Source organism: Dipodomys ordii, unplaced genomic scaffold (assembly GCF_000151885.1).
Source record: "Dipodomys ordii isolate 6190 unplaced genomic scaffold, Dord_2.0 Scaffold17, whole genome shotgun sequence".
Lineage (NCBI taxonomy): Eukaryota > Metazoa > Chordata > Mammalia > Rodentia > Heteromyidae > Dipodomys > Dipodomys ordii.
Genome location: NW_012267233.1, coordinates 12,827,135 through 12,838,960, shown reverse-complemented (window position 1 = coordinate 12,838,960; position 11,826 = coordinate 12,827,135). Strand labels below are relative to the sequence as shown.

General features: G+C 40.4%; 1 protein-coding gene and 1 long non-coding RNA gene across 4 annotated transcripts in view; one reads left to right on the top strand and one right to left on the bottom strand.

The window, feature by feature from the left end:
• Mtdh (metadherin) overlaps window positions 1-11,826 on the top strand; it is a 75,605-nt gene that overhangs the window by 57,109 nt on the left and 6,670 nt on the right. For all 3 annotated transcript variants that reach the window (XM_013012492.1, XM_013012493.1, XM_013012491.1), the window contains one exon: window positions 5,444-5,568. In XM_013012492.1, the coding sequence (XP_012867946.1) occupies window positions 5,444-5,568 (125 nt within the window). The remainder of the gene's footprint in view (window positions 1-5,443; window positions 5,569-11,826) is intronic.
• The window catches only part of LOC105982810, a 23,907-nt gene continuing 18,127 nt past the window's right edge, over window positions 6,047-11,826 (bottom strand). Inside the window, exon 2 of the long non-coding RNA XR_001174919.1 lies at window positions 6,047-6,089. This is a non-coding gene — a long non-coding RNA (uncharacterized LOC105982810). The remainder of the gene's footprint in view (window positions 6,090-11,826) is intronic.

The following is an 11,826-nucleotide window of genomic DNA, read 5'->3' as shown; positions in this document are numbered from 1 at the left end:
ACAAAGCCGGAAGTGGCGCTGTGGCTCAAGTGGTAAGCACTAGCCTTGAGCTGAAGAGCTGAGGGACAGTGCCCAGGCCCAGAGTTCAAGCCCCACGACCAACAAAAAAATAAAAGAAAAGGAAAAGTTCTCTTGAGTAGCATAAGTAAAACATATTTTCTGACATGATTAAAAAAATAGTTTTTATTTGTCCAAGTAGATATTACTCACACAAACACACTTTCCAGATGAAGAAACTGAGACAAAGAATAACTAACTTAATTTTCACTGGGCCATACAGCTAGTTAAATGGAAGATATATTTAAACTTTGCTAGTTTGGCTCTAGAGTTCTCATACTCTAACTTCCACATGGTATATACAGTGTTGGTGATGATAGCATTCATGAAGGCAAATTTGCAAATTAGTGGTTGAAGCACAATTTTTAGAGGCTAAGGAAGACAAAGTTGGGATGGTAGATTATAGGCAAGGCTGTATTGTGAAATTCCTTTTTTTTTTTTTTTGATTGGTTCATGGGGCTTGAACTCTGGGCCTGGGGGCTGTCCCTCTTCAGCTCAAGGCTAGTACTCTACCACTTGAACCACAGTGCCTCTTCCTGTTTTCTGGTGGTGTATTGGAGATAAGAGTCTCACAGACTTTCTTGCCTGGGTTGGCTTTGAACTGTGATCCTCAGTTCTCAGCCTCTTAAGTAGCTAGGATTACAGGCATGAGCCACTGGTACCTGGCTTGTGAAATACTTTGAAGATTAATTATAGGTACTAGAGTACTAGTTTAGAAAGATCTGAGTTTTACACTATGTCATATGACTTGAACTCTTGTCACTGATGAGGAATCTAGATTAATCAAGCTGCAAAATGCAACAAGTAGCATATCTATTTCTGTAAGTTAGCTTTATGCTTATCCAATAACTTAATAAAACCTATATTGGCTGTCTTTAAAGTCTAAACCTTCTCTTTAACTTCCTTCCTCTATAAATTTTATGTTTTGTGTTACTGTTTTTAGTGGAGCTATTTTTTAGTGCCCAGTAATTATTCTATATTGATAGCGAACATAATATTTAGTCCAAATATCATTTTACATTTATCATGTCATATGCTTAACATGTTGTCTCTTAGGTTTAAGGTATAGATGTCTTTATGTGCCAGAAAGGCTCTTGAGTTTACCCAAATTAACCACCAAAAAGCTGGAGCAGTAGCCTTGAGCAAAAAAGCTAAGCCCTAAGTTCAAGCCTGAGAACCACGTAGAAGATATTTATAAGAGCTGCCACCGGTGGCTCACACCTGTAATCCTAGCTACTCAGGAGGCTGAAATCTGAAAGATCACAGTTCAAAGCCAGCCCGGGCAGGAAAATCCATAAAATTCTTAGTTCTAGTTAAGCACCAGAAAGCCAGAAGTGGCACTGTGGCTCAAATGGTAGAGTGCTAGCCTTGAGCTGAAGAGCTTAAGGGACAGCACCCAGGCCCAGAGTTCAAGCCCCAGTGACTGACCAAAAGAAAAGATATTTATAAAAATCTGTCTTCTATTAATATTCTTAAGGAATTAAACTATTGGTGACAGTTATTCATCAAAGTTTAGGGCCATCTAAGCCTTTTAAATAATCCTTTCACTAAATCACTAGATTTTTATCCCTGACACCCATCTCCATCATTAAGAAAATGGGCGTATGTGAATTATTCTGCCTGTTTGCCTACTTTTTTTCCTACTTGATAGTTTCTTTCTTGGCAAACAGTCATAAAGACATGGCTAATGAACAGCAATTTTTCAAGTCTGAGTGTGTTATCTGTAAGCTTTAAACCTTACAATGACATCTCTGGCATTTGAATATCCTAACAGTTCTGTTAATGAATGCTTGATATGAGTTATTTACTCCAAACATCTACTTGATAACTTTGTACTTACAAAAATGATTTTGCAATTCATCAAATGTATCTTATTGATGCACATAAATGGTTTTAAAATATACTTCATGAGCTGAGCACGGGTGGCTTATGCCTATAATACCAGCTACTCAGGAGGCTAAGATCTGAGGATCACGGTTCAAAGCTAGGCTGGGCAGGAAAGTCTGTGAGACTTTTTTTTTTTTTTTGTGGGTCGTGGGGCCTGAACTCTGGGCCTGGGCGCTGTCCCTCAGCTCTTCAACTCAAGGCAAGCGCTCTACCACTTGAGCTACAGAGTCACTTCCGGTTTTCTGGTGGTTATTGGAGATAGGAGTCTCACGGTCTCTCCTCCTGCCCGGGCTGGCTTTGAACCGTGATCCTCAGATCTCAGCCTCCTGAGTAGCTAGGATTACAGGCGTGGACCACCAGCGCCCGGCTTGTGAGACTTTTTTTATGTATATATTGTGTGTGTGTGTGTGTGTGTGTGTGTGTGTGTGTGTGTGTGTGTGTGTGTGTGTGTGAAAATACTGTACGGAAGGGTTACAATTATATGGGAAAGATAATGAGTACATTTCTTATTAAGCGTTGTAGCCTCTTCCTTTGTTTCCCCTTCCCATCCTCCCCCCACCCACCCCCACCCAATCTTGTCCGTGAGACTCTTATCTCCAGTAAACCACCAGAAAACCGGAAGTGGTGCTGTGGCTCAAGTGGTAGAAGCTCTAGCCTTGAGCTGAAGAGCTGAGGGACAGTGCCCAAGCAAGCCCAGAGTTCAAGTCCCACAACTGACCAAAATAATAATAATAAAGCTAGGCTGGGCAGGAAAGTCTGTGAAATTCTTATTTCTAATAAACCACCAAAAAAACTGGAAGTGGTACTGTGGCACAAGTGGTAGAGTGCTAACCTTAAGCTGAAGAGCTGAGGGACAGCACCTAGGCCAGAGTTCAAGCCCACAACCAACAACAACCAAAAAAGAAATATATATATATGTATATATATACATATATATATATCCTTCATGATGATAAAAACAATATTATTGAGCATTTATTGCATTGCTTTGAACTGTTTACATATATTTTATATTATCCTCTCAGCATTCTATGAAGTTGGTATATAGTCAATTAAGATTAAGAAACATAAGCAAATCACAATGTCAGTAAGTTGTAGAGAACTGTGCATATGTTCATTTGTTGAATGTAACACCTATGCTTTGAACTTTTGTGTTAATACTGTTAAAACTGTTTTTGAATGCCTGTCATGGTACTGAATTCATAAATATATGGACTTTTTTGGGACACTTCTCACAGTCACTTTTTCCCTATTTTCCCTCACGGAACTGTAAACTTTATTTTGTTTTCTTTTGTTTTTGTTGGTAGTGGTGTTTGAAATCAGGGCCTAGACATTGTTCCTGAGCTTTATATTTCAAGGTTAGCACTCTACAACTTTGAGCTACAGCTCCACTTCCAGTTTTCTAGGGGTTAATTGGAAAGAAGAGTCTTACAGACTTTCCTGCCCAGACTGGCTTTGAACCATGATTCTCAGATCTCAGCCTCCTGAGTAACTAGGATTACAGGCGTGAGCCACCAGCACCTAATGGCTCTCCATGTCCTATGCTGGTTTAGCTCCTCCTCTCTAATTTCTCAATCCCTGTGATGGAATCTATCACTCTTTTCTTGTTATGCTTACAGATGTAAGCATCCTTCCATCCCTGAATAGACAGAGTGTGAGCCAGGTGTCTTTGGGGATGGAGTCTATTTCACTTGGTTTTAGAAGTTACTTAGTTCCAGTTCTACTGTATAGTAAATTATTAACTAAAATACTTATTAATTAGTGAGTAAATAAAATTCCTGTAATCCACAAAGATATACTTATTTTTAATGTATCTGTTTCTTTCTCACACAAACTTGGGGTCTCATGCTGTGTGATTTGGGTTTTTGGTTTGGGGTGGAGTTTTTTTGGTGGGAGGAGAATTTTGTAAGTATATATTAAAGAATTTAGTATTTGGAGCTAGTAGGAAATGTTTTTATTTTTCCATTGAGCAATGTTAGGAGAGGATGTCAGTAGTGAAATTACAGAAGTGTATTCTATGTACACAGGAAAAGAATATAATGAAACCTACTGGGGCTGGGAAGGTGGCTCAGTGGTCGAGCGCTTGCCTTGCATGCATGAGGCCCTGGGTTCGATTCCTCAGCACCACATAAGCAAAAAAGAACAAAGCCGGAAGTGGCGCTGTGGCTCAAGTGGTAGAGCGCTAGCCTTAAGCTGAAGAGCTGAGGGACAGCGCCCAGGCCCAGAGTTCAGGCCCCATGACCGGAAAAAAAAGAAAAACCTACTAAAAGCTTTTAAAAAATAGTCATACAAGCCAGACATTGGTGGCTTGTGCCTGTAATCCTCTACTGAGAGGCTGAGATCTGAAAATTGCAACGGAAAAACAGCCCAGGCTGGAAAGTCGGTGAGACTCAACAACTAGAATACCGGAAGTGGCACTGTGCCTCAAAGTGACTAAGAGCACTAGCATAGAACAAAAGAGCTGAGAAATCCCCCAGTCCCTGAGTTCAAACCTCACAACCAACCAAAAAAAAAAAAAGTGCCTTCTATAGTGAAGGAAATCGATTTGGAAATCTAGAATAAAACTGATTTTGTGTCTGTGATAATTGAAGCCCTCAAAGCAACTCAGATACTTTTGGAGATAATCAGATAAAAGGGGTATGGAGTAATCTGAGGAGAAGAAGTTGCATATTCTATCATGAGTTGGTAAATTTGAAGAATACTTTAAGATGGGAAAATGTGTATATAAATGATAGTAGGTAGAGAGTGTAATTTTAGCTACTGAAAATAAATTCTGTCCTAGAAACAATTACATTATGTGATGGTCAGGCCACATTAAAGATAGATATGAGTAAGGGTGAAGATTCAGGAGACCAATAGAGAAATAAAGAGAATAAAATTAAATGGCTAATTAGTATGTTCACTGGACTATCTAGAAAGTGTATTTAATATGTACCTAGAAAAGTTTTGGTAAAGATGGTACCGTCATTTACTGGCTTATTGTTGTTTTGTTTTTCTAGCTCTTAAAGTATTCTTGGAAAAAGAGCAATTGTTTTAAAATTACTGTTTAGCAATTGGTGTGGTGGCCAAGTGCCAGTAGTTCATGCCTGTAATCCTAGCTACTCAGGAAGCTGAGGTCTAAGGATCACAGTTCAAAGCCAGCTTGAGCAGGAAAGTCTGTGAGACTCTTTATCTCCAATTAACCACCAGAAAACCAGAAGTGATGCTGTGGCTCAAAATGGTAGAGTGCTAGCCTTGAGCAAAAGAGCTCATGGATTGCACCCAGACACTTGAGTTCAAGCCCCATGACCGACCCCCCAAAAAAAATTAGTGTGATGAAGCTACATAATTCCAACACTTGGGAGGCTGGGGCAAGAAAATCTTGAGTTCGAAGCCAAACTGGATTAACATAGTGAGACTGTGTCTCAAATATATATAGCTTAGTTCAACATGAAGAATTTTTAGTTTTTGTATTTATTTGTGGAAGAAATGATAAGTAATTGATACTGTTAAATTTTAGATGGTCTGTCTTCAGCTGATCCCAGCTCTGATTGGAATGCACCAGCAGAAGAGTGGGGAAATTGGGTTGATGAAGAAAGAGCTTCACTTCTAAAGTCCCAAGAACCCATTGCTAATGATAAAAAGGTGAGTCCAAGGGATTAGAGTGGATATTTACTTACTAATGAAACAGCATCAGAAACAACAGAATGGTTAGGACTAAAAAATGTTGCTGGTAGCCAGGCACTGGTGGCTCACGCCTGTAATCCTAGCTACTCAGGAGGCTGAAATCTAAGGATTGCAGTTCAAAGCCAGCCTGAGCAGGAAAGCCCATGAGACTCTTATCTCCATTTAACCACCAGAAAACCAGAAGTGATGCTGTGGCTCAAAATGGTAGAGTGCTAGCCTTGAAGACCTAAGGGACAGCACCCAGGACCAGAGTTCAAGCCCCACAACTGACAAAAAATAAAAAATGTTGCTGGATTTGCTTCCTAATAATTTGGAAAATTTTCATTAAAAATCTTGGGTTGGAGGGTGTGGATGTAACTCGTGCCCAGTAACATGCATGAGAACCTGGGTTTGGAAAAAAAATAGGAAAAGGCAACATAATTCTTTCTTCTTTTAATTTTTTTTTTTTTTTTTCCGGTCGTGGGGCCTGAACTCTGGGCCTGGGCGCTGTCCCTCAGCTCTTCAGCTCAAGGCTAGTGCTCTATCACTTGAGCCACAGCGCCACTTCCGGCTTTTTTCTTTTTGCTTATGTGGTGCAGAGGAATCGAACCCAGGGCCTCAGGCATGCAAGGCAAGTGCTCTACCACTGAGCTACCTTCCCAGCCCTGTCCCTTAATTTTTTTTGTTCAAGGCCAGTGCTCTACCACTTGAGCCACAGTTCTACTTCCAACTTTTTTGGTAGGTAGTTGAAGATAGAGTCTTGCAGACTTTTTGCCCCACTGGCTTCAAACCATGATCCTTAGATCTCAGCCTCCTGGGTAGCTAGGATTATAGTCATGAGCACCCAGCTCCAGTATAACTTCAAAAAAAAAAAATTGGGGTAGAAATGGAAGGACTTTGTAGGGGGGATTTGTTTGAAGTAGCAAGTTTAGTAAACTAGTTAGGAAAGAATCATTTAGTATGATATAGCACTCATGTATTGTTGCAAGCAACCATAATTGATGGGGAAATTGAACTTTTAAAAATCTGGTAGTTTGTCAAATCTTGCTTTAACACATCTCTTAGGCAAAAAAGGGTAAATATTTAGGGTGAAGTAAAAGAATAATATGGCTGCCTTATAGGATTGTATGCACATGTATGCTGATAGTAGAGATTGAACTCAGAAACTAAATTGTCCCTTAGCTTTTGTGCTCAGGAACAGAGCTCTACCACTTGATCCACAGCTCCACTGTAACTGCCTCCTGGAACAGGTAGAAGAGGGTAAAGGAATCACATAGACACAAGTGAAGGGACGGTTCCAGTGTACTTCTCAGCTTTGGAGACCCAAGAAAGGGAGAGGTACTAACAGGAAGAGAAAAAAGGGTCATATGAGTATAAAGGAATAGAGTTAGCAGGCAATTGAAAGTTTAGTTCAGGGACACATGTGTTATATTTGTACAGTGACATATTAGGAGTTAAAATGAATTATATCATGGATATAGCTCTGTAGTGGAGCATTTATTAAACATTTGAAAAGAACCTGGATTTGATATTTTATTCCCCAAGAGAAGGTGGAAAGATCCTTATCTCAGAAGTGGCACAGTAGCTCAAAGTGTAAAGTGCTAGCCTTGAGTGAAAAAGCTCAGAGACAGCACCACTGAGTTCAGTTCCCATAGACGACAAAAAAAAAGAACGAAATTGATTTCAGCCTTCTGTTAACAAAAATAATATTTTCCCATGGGGAACTACATTTCTTCTATAGTTGGATTCTGATAGGCTAAGAAGGAGACTGGATACTGAAAGGGGTCCTTGAGGCTTTAGTATCCTTCAGTAGGATGCATCAATATGTAAATTTTTTATTTTTTGCATAGGGCTTGAACTCTGGGCTTGGGCACTGTCCCTCAGCTCTGCAGCCCAAGGCAGGCACTCTACTACTTGAGCCACAGCACTACTTAAAGTTTTCTTGTGGTTAATTGGAGATGAGAGTCTCACGGACTTTCCTGCCTGGCCTGGCTTTGAACCGTGATCCTCAGATCTCAGTCTCCTGAATAGCTAGGATTACAGGTATGAGCCATTGGCACCGGGCTCGTAAATGATACTTAAACCTTTAAAACCTTACCAAAAACCTTGTGGTAAATCCCAACACTAAGGAGAGTAAAGCAGGAATTAACACAGCAGACTCTTAAAAAAAAAACAAAAACAGCATAATGTTGTACTCAGGAAGCTGAGACCTGATGATCAAGGTTCAAAGCCAGCCATGTCAAGAAAGTTCTTGAGACTTATCTCCAATTAAGCACCAAAAAGGCCAGAGTAGAGCTGTGGCTAAGTGGGAGAACAGTATTCTTAAGCACAAAAGCTCAGGTACAGCTCCCAGGCCCTGAGTTCAAGCCCAGTATTGACCCCAAAAATAAACCCAAAAAAAACAGAAACTGGATACTGGTGACTCACACCTATAATCGTAGGTATTTGGGAAGATGAGAATGAAAGGATCATGTTTTGATACTGGCCCAGGTAGTAAAAGCCTTTGAGACTCCATCTCAATGGGGGAAGCTGGGTTTGGTGATCGGTGATGGTCATCTCAGCTAAAATAGAAAGGGATCACAGCACAGGCTTATACCTACACAAGAAGCAAAACTCTGTCTCAAAATAGCCAGTATAGAACAGCACTGGTGGCTCAAGTGCCTGTAATCCTCGCTACTCAGGAGACTGAGATCTGAGGATCACGGTTCAAAGCCAGGCCAGGCAGGAAAGTCCGTGAGACTCTCATCTCCAATTAACCACAAGAAAACTTTAAGTAGTGCTGTGGCTCAAGTAGTAGAGTGCCTGCCTTGGGCTGCAGAGCTGAGGGACAGTGCCCAAGCCCAGAGTTCAAGCCCTATGCAAAAAATAAAAAATTTACATATTGATGCATCCTACTGAAGGATACTAAAGCCACAAGGACCCCTTTCCGTATGGTTCAAAGCTGGCCTGGGCAGAAAAGTTTGTGAGCCCCTTATCTTCAATAAGCTACTTAGAATAAGGTGGAAGTGGCACTGTGGCTCAAGTAGTAGAGCCTTGAGCACAGAGAGGCTCAGGGACGGGGGCCCAAGGCCCTGAATTCAAGCCCCAGGACTGGCCAAAAAAAAAAAAGGGCCAGTGCAAAGAACAGTTGGAGATGAATAGCTTAGCAGCAAAGTTCCTGCCTATGAAGTGTGCGACCCTGAGTTCAAACTCCAGTACTCCCAGAAAAGAAACCTTCTATAGAGGTTTCTCTGCCACTGGCAGCTTGGACTGAAAATTGCCTAGTCAGGCTCATGCCAGATTTTGTTTTATTTTTCTATTTGTTAGTAATTTCTATAAGCTGTTTGATAGTCTAGAAATCTAGGTTGTCATAGGGCTTGAACTCTAGGCCTAGGCACTGTCCCTCAGCTCTTCAGCTTAAGGCTATCTAGCACTCTACCACTTGAGCCACAGTGCCACTTCCAGCTTTTTCTGTTTATGTGGTGCTGAGGAATCAAACCTAGGGCCTCATGCATGTGAGGCAAGCACTCTACCACTGAGCCACCTTCCTAGCCCTTGCAGAAATTTTTAAGTGATAACTTCTCCGATTTAATTTTTTATTAACACACATTAGTTATATTCAAAGGGGGATTTCATTGTGATACAGGTATACAGTGTATTTCAACAATCTCTAATCCCTCTATCATTCCATCACCATCCCCCTCCCTTTCTACTACAGTTTCACCAGATTTCATTGTTCTCTTTTAACTTCAATTAAAAAAAAAAAAACACTAAAAAGGAAGTGATAAGAGTAATCTCCTATACTCTTTGCTGAATTTTTCCCCATTCATAGCCTTTTGAAAAACAACAGTACAATATCACAAGCAGGACACTGACACTGATACAATCAATCCATGCAACATTTAACCACCAAAAAGTTCCTTCATGTTCTTTTATAGCCTTCCTTTCTTTAATTTCATCCTGTCCCCCTCTGTATCCCTTCTCCATAATTATCTTATTTCAATAGTCTTTTTTGGAGGAGGGGGTCAGTTTGTTGAGCATATCACTAATTTTTTTTAACTATTCTGTAGTCAGACTCTACCCAGGTTTGCTTAATTTGAAAAAAAATTTTATTGAAAAACAGGAGTTGCCTTTCAAGTTACTATGAAAGCTACTAAGTAATACATTGTTCCTTAGAGGGTTTTGTGTGAATGTAAGGTTTCATTTCTCTGGTTTCATTCCCAAGTGTATGATCATAGAGTGGTAGAGTGGTATGATATTTGATATTTAATGTTTTTTGTTGGGGTTTATTTTTGCCAGTCCTTGCACTTAAACTCAAGGCCTGGGCACTGTCCCTGAGCTTCTTTTGCTCAAGGCTGGCATTCTACCACTTGAGACACAGCACCACTTCTGGCTTTTTCTGTTTTATGTGGTACTGAGGAATTCATGCATGCTAGGCAAGAACTCTACCACTAAAGCCACATTCTCGGGCCTATTTAATGTTTTTAACATTTTTAATTTTAGAAACTTTTCTAAAACAGCTATATTTATTTTTACTTCCCACACTTAAATTTAGTTTTTTCCATATATTTACATTTATCATGGTAATACTTATTCCCATGGGCTGTATATATGAATTTTTTCTGCATCCTCACTAGCATTTGCAGATGTCACTATTTCTTATTTTAGCCATTCTAAAAAATGATGAATCATAGTATTTTTAATTTGCACCTCTCCAATTGCTAATGGTGTTGAATTTTTTTTCATTTTTTGCTTTTTGCCATGTTTAGCTTCTTTAAAATGTATGTGCATGTCTTGAGTGTTTAATTGGAGATGTTTCTACCCAGCCTGGCCTTGAACCACTGTCCTTACATCTCAAACTTCTGAGTAGCTAGGATTATAGGCATGAACCAATGGCACCCAGTTTAACTTGGCTTTTTTTTTTCTTTCTTCTTTTTGGTGGTTGTGGAGCTTGAACTCTGGGCTTAAGCATTGTCCTCAGCTCTTCAGCTCAAAGCAAGCACTCTACCACTTGATTTATTGGAGATAAGAGTATCACAGACTTTACTGCCCAGGCTGGCTTTGAACCATGATCCTCAGATCTCAGCCTCCTGAATAGCTAGGATTACAGGCATGAGCCACGGGCGCCCACCTATACCTTGGCATTTTTATCTCCACAGTAAAATCCAGAACTACCTATTGAATGGGGAAAAGATGTATTGTAAAGGTGATGTACAGAGGGGTTACAGTTACATGTTAGGTAATGAGTACATATCTCTTTGAAGAGTGTTACCACTTTCCTCTGAAACTTTGTTTTCTTCTGAGTTTGTATTTCATTTTGGCTTGGGTTGATTTTGTTTATTTTAATGATAATTCCAGGGATTAAACTCAGGTCTTCAGGGCTTGGTAGACAAGTACTATACCCACATGGAGCCTGCCTCCAGTGCTCATTTTGACTTATGAGGCAGGATCTCTGTATAGTTCGGGCTGGCCTACAGTGGGAAATCCTCCACCCTCTAACACCCAAGTGCTAAGATTATATATGAGTACCAACATGCCCAGCCCTCCAGAAAATTTTTAAAACATTAAGGTTTACACAGAAATCATTGTAAAAAGGACTATCCTAGATCTGGTGAATTGTTGCATATCTGTAATCCCAGCTACTGGGGAAGTAGAAATGAGAGGATCAATTTTTTGTTTTTGTCAGTCCTGGGGCTTGAATTCTGGTGCTGGGCACTGTCCCTCAGCTGTTCAGCTCAAGGCAAGCATTCTACCACTTGAGCCACAACACCACTTCTGGCTTTTTCTGTTTATGTGACGCTGAGGAATTGAACCCAGGGCCTCATGCATTTGAGGCAAGCGCTCTACCACTGAGCCACCTTCCCAGCCAGATGATCAAATTTTGAGTCCTCCTTTGGTGTGGGGATTCCCTGAAAAAAGCTGGGTTTGGTGGTATGTTGTTATCCCAGCTACTTGGGGGTGGGGCAGGGGGGGGAAGAGACAGAAGGATCTCAGCCAAGACCAAAAAGCAAAAGATGCTATCTGAAAAGTAAATTAAAAGCAAAAAGGACTAGGTGTATGAGTCAAGTGTGCAGTACTAGACTAGCAAGCTCAAAGCAAGACTAAACCTTAATGAATAAAATTTGATAGTAATTTTCTGAGTAATAGAAATTTAACAAGTCAGGCTGGGAAGGTGGCTCAGTGGTAGAGCGCTTGCCTTGCATGCTCGAGGCCCTGGGTTCAACTCCTCAGCACCATATAAGCAAAAAGAAAAAAGCC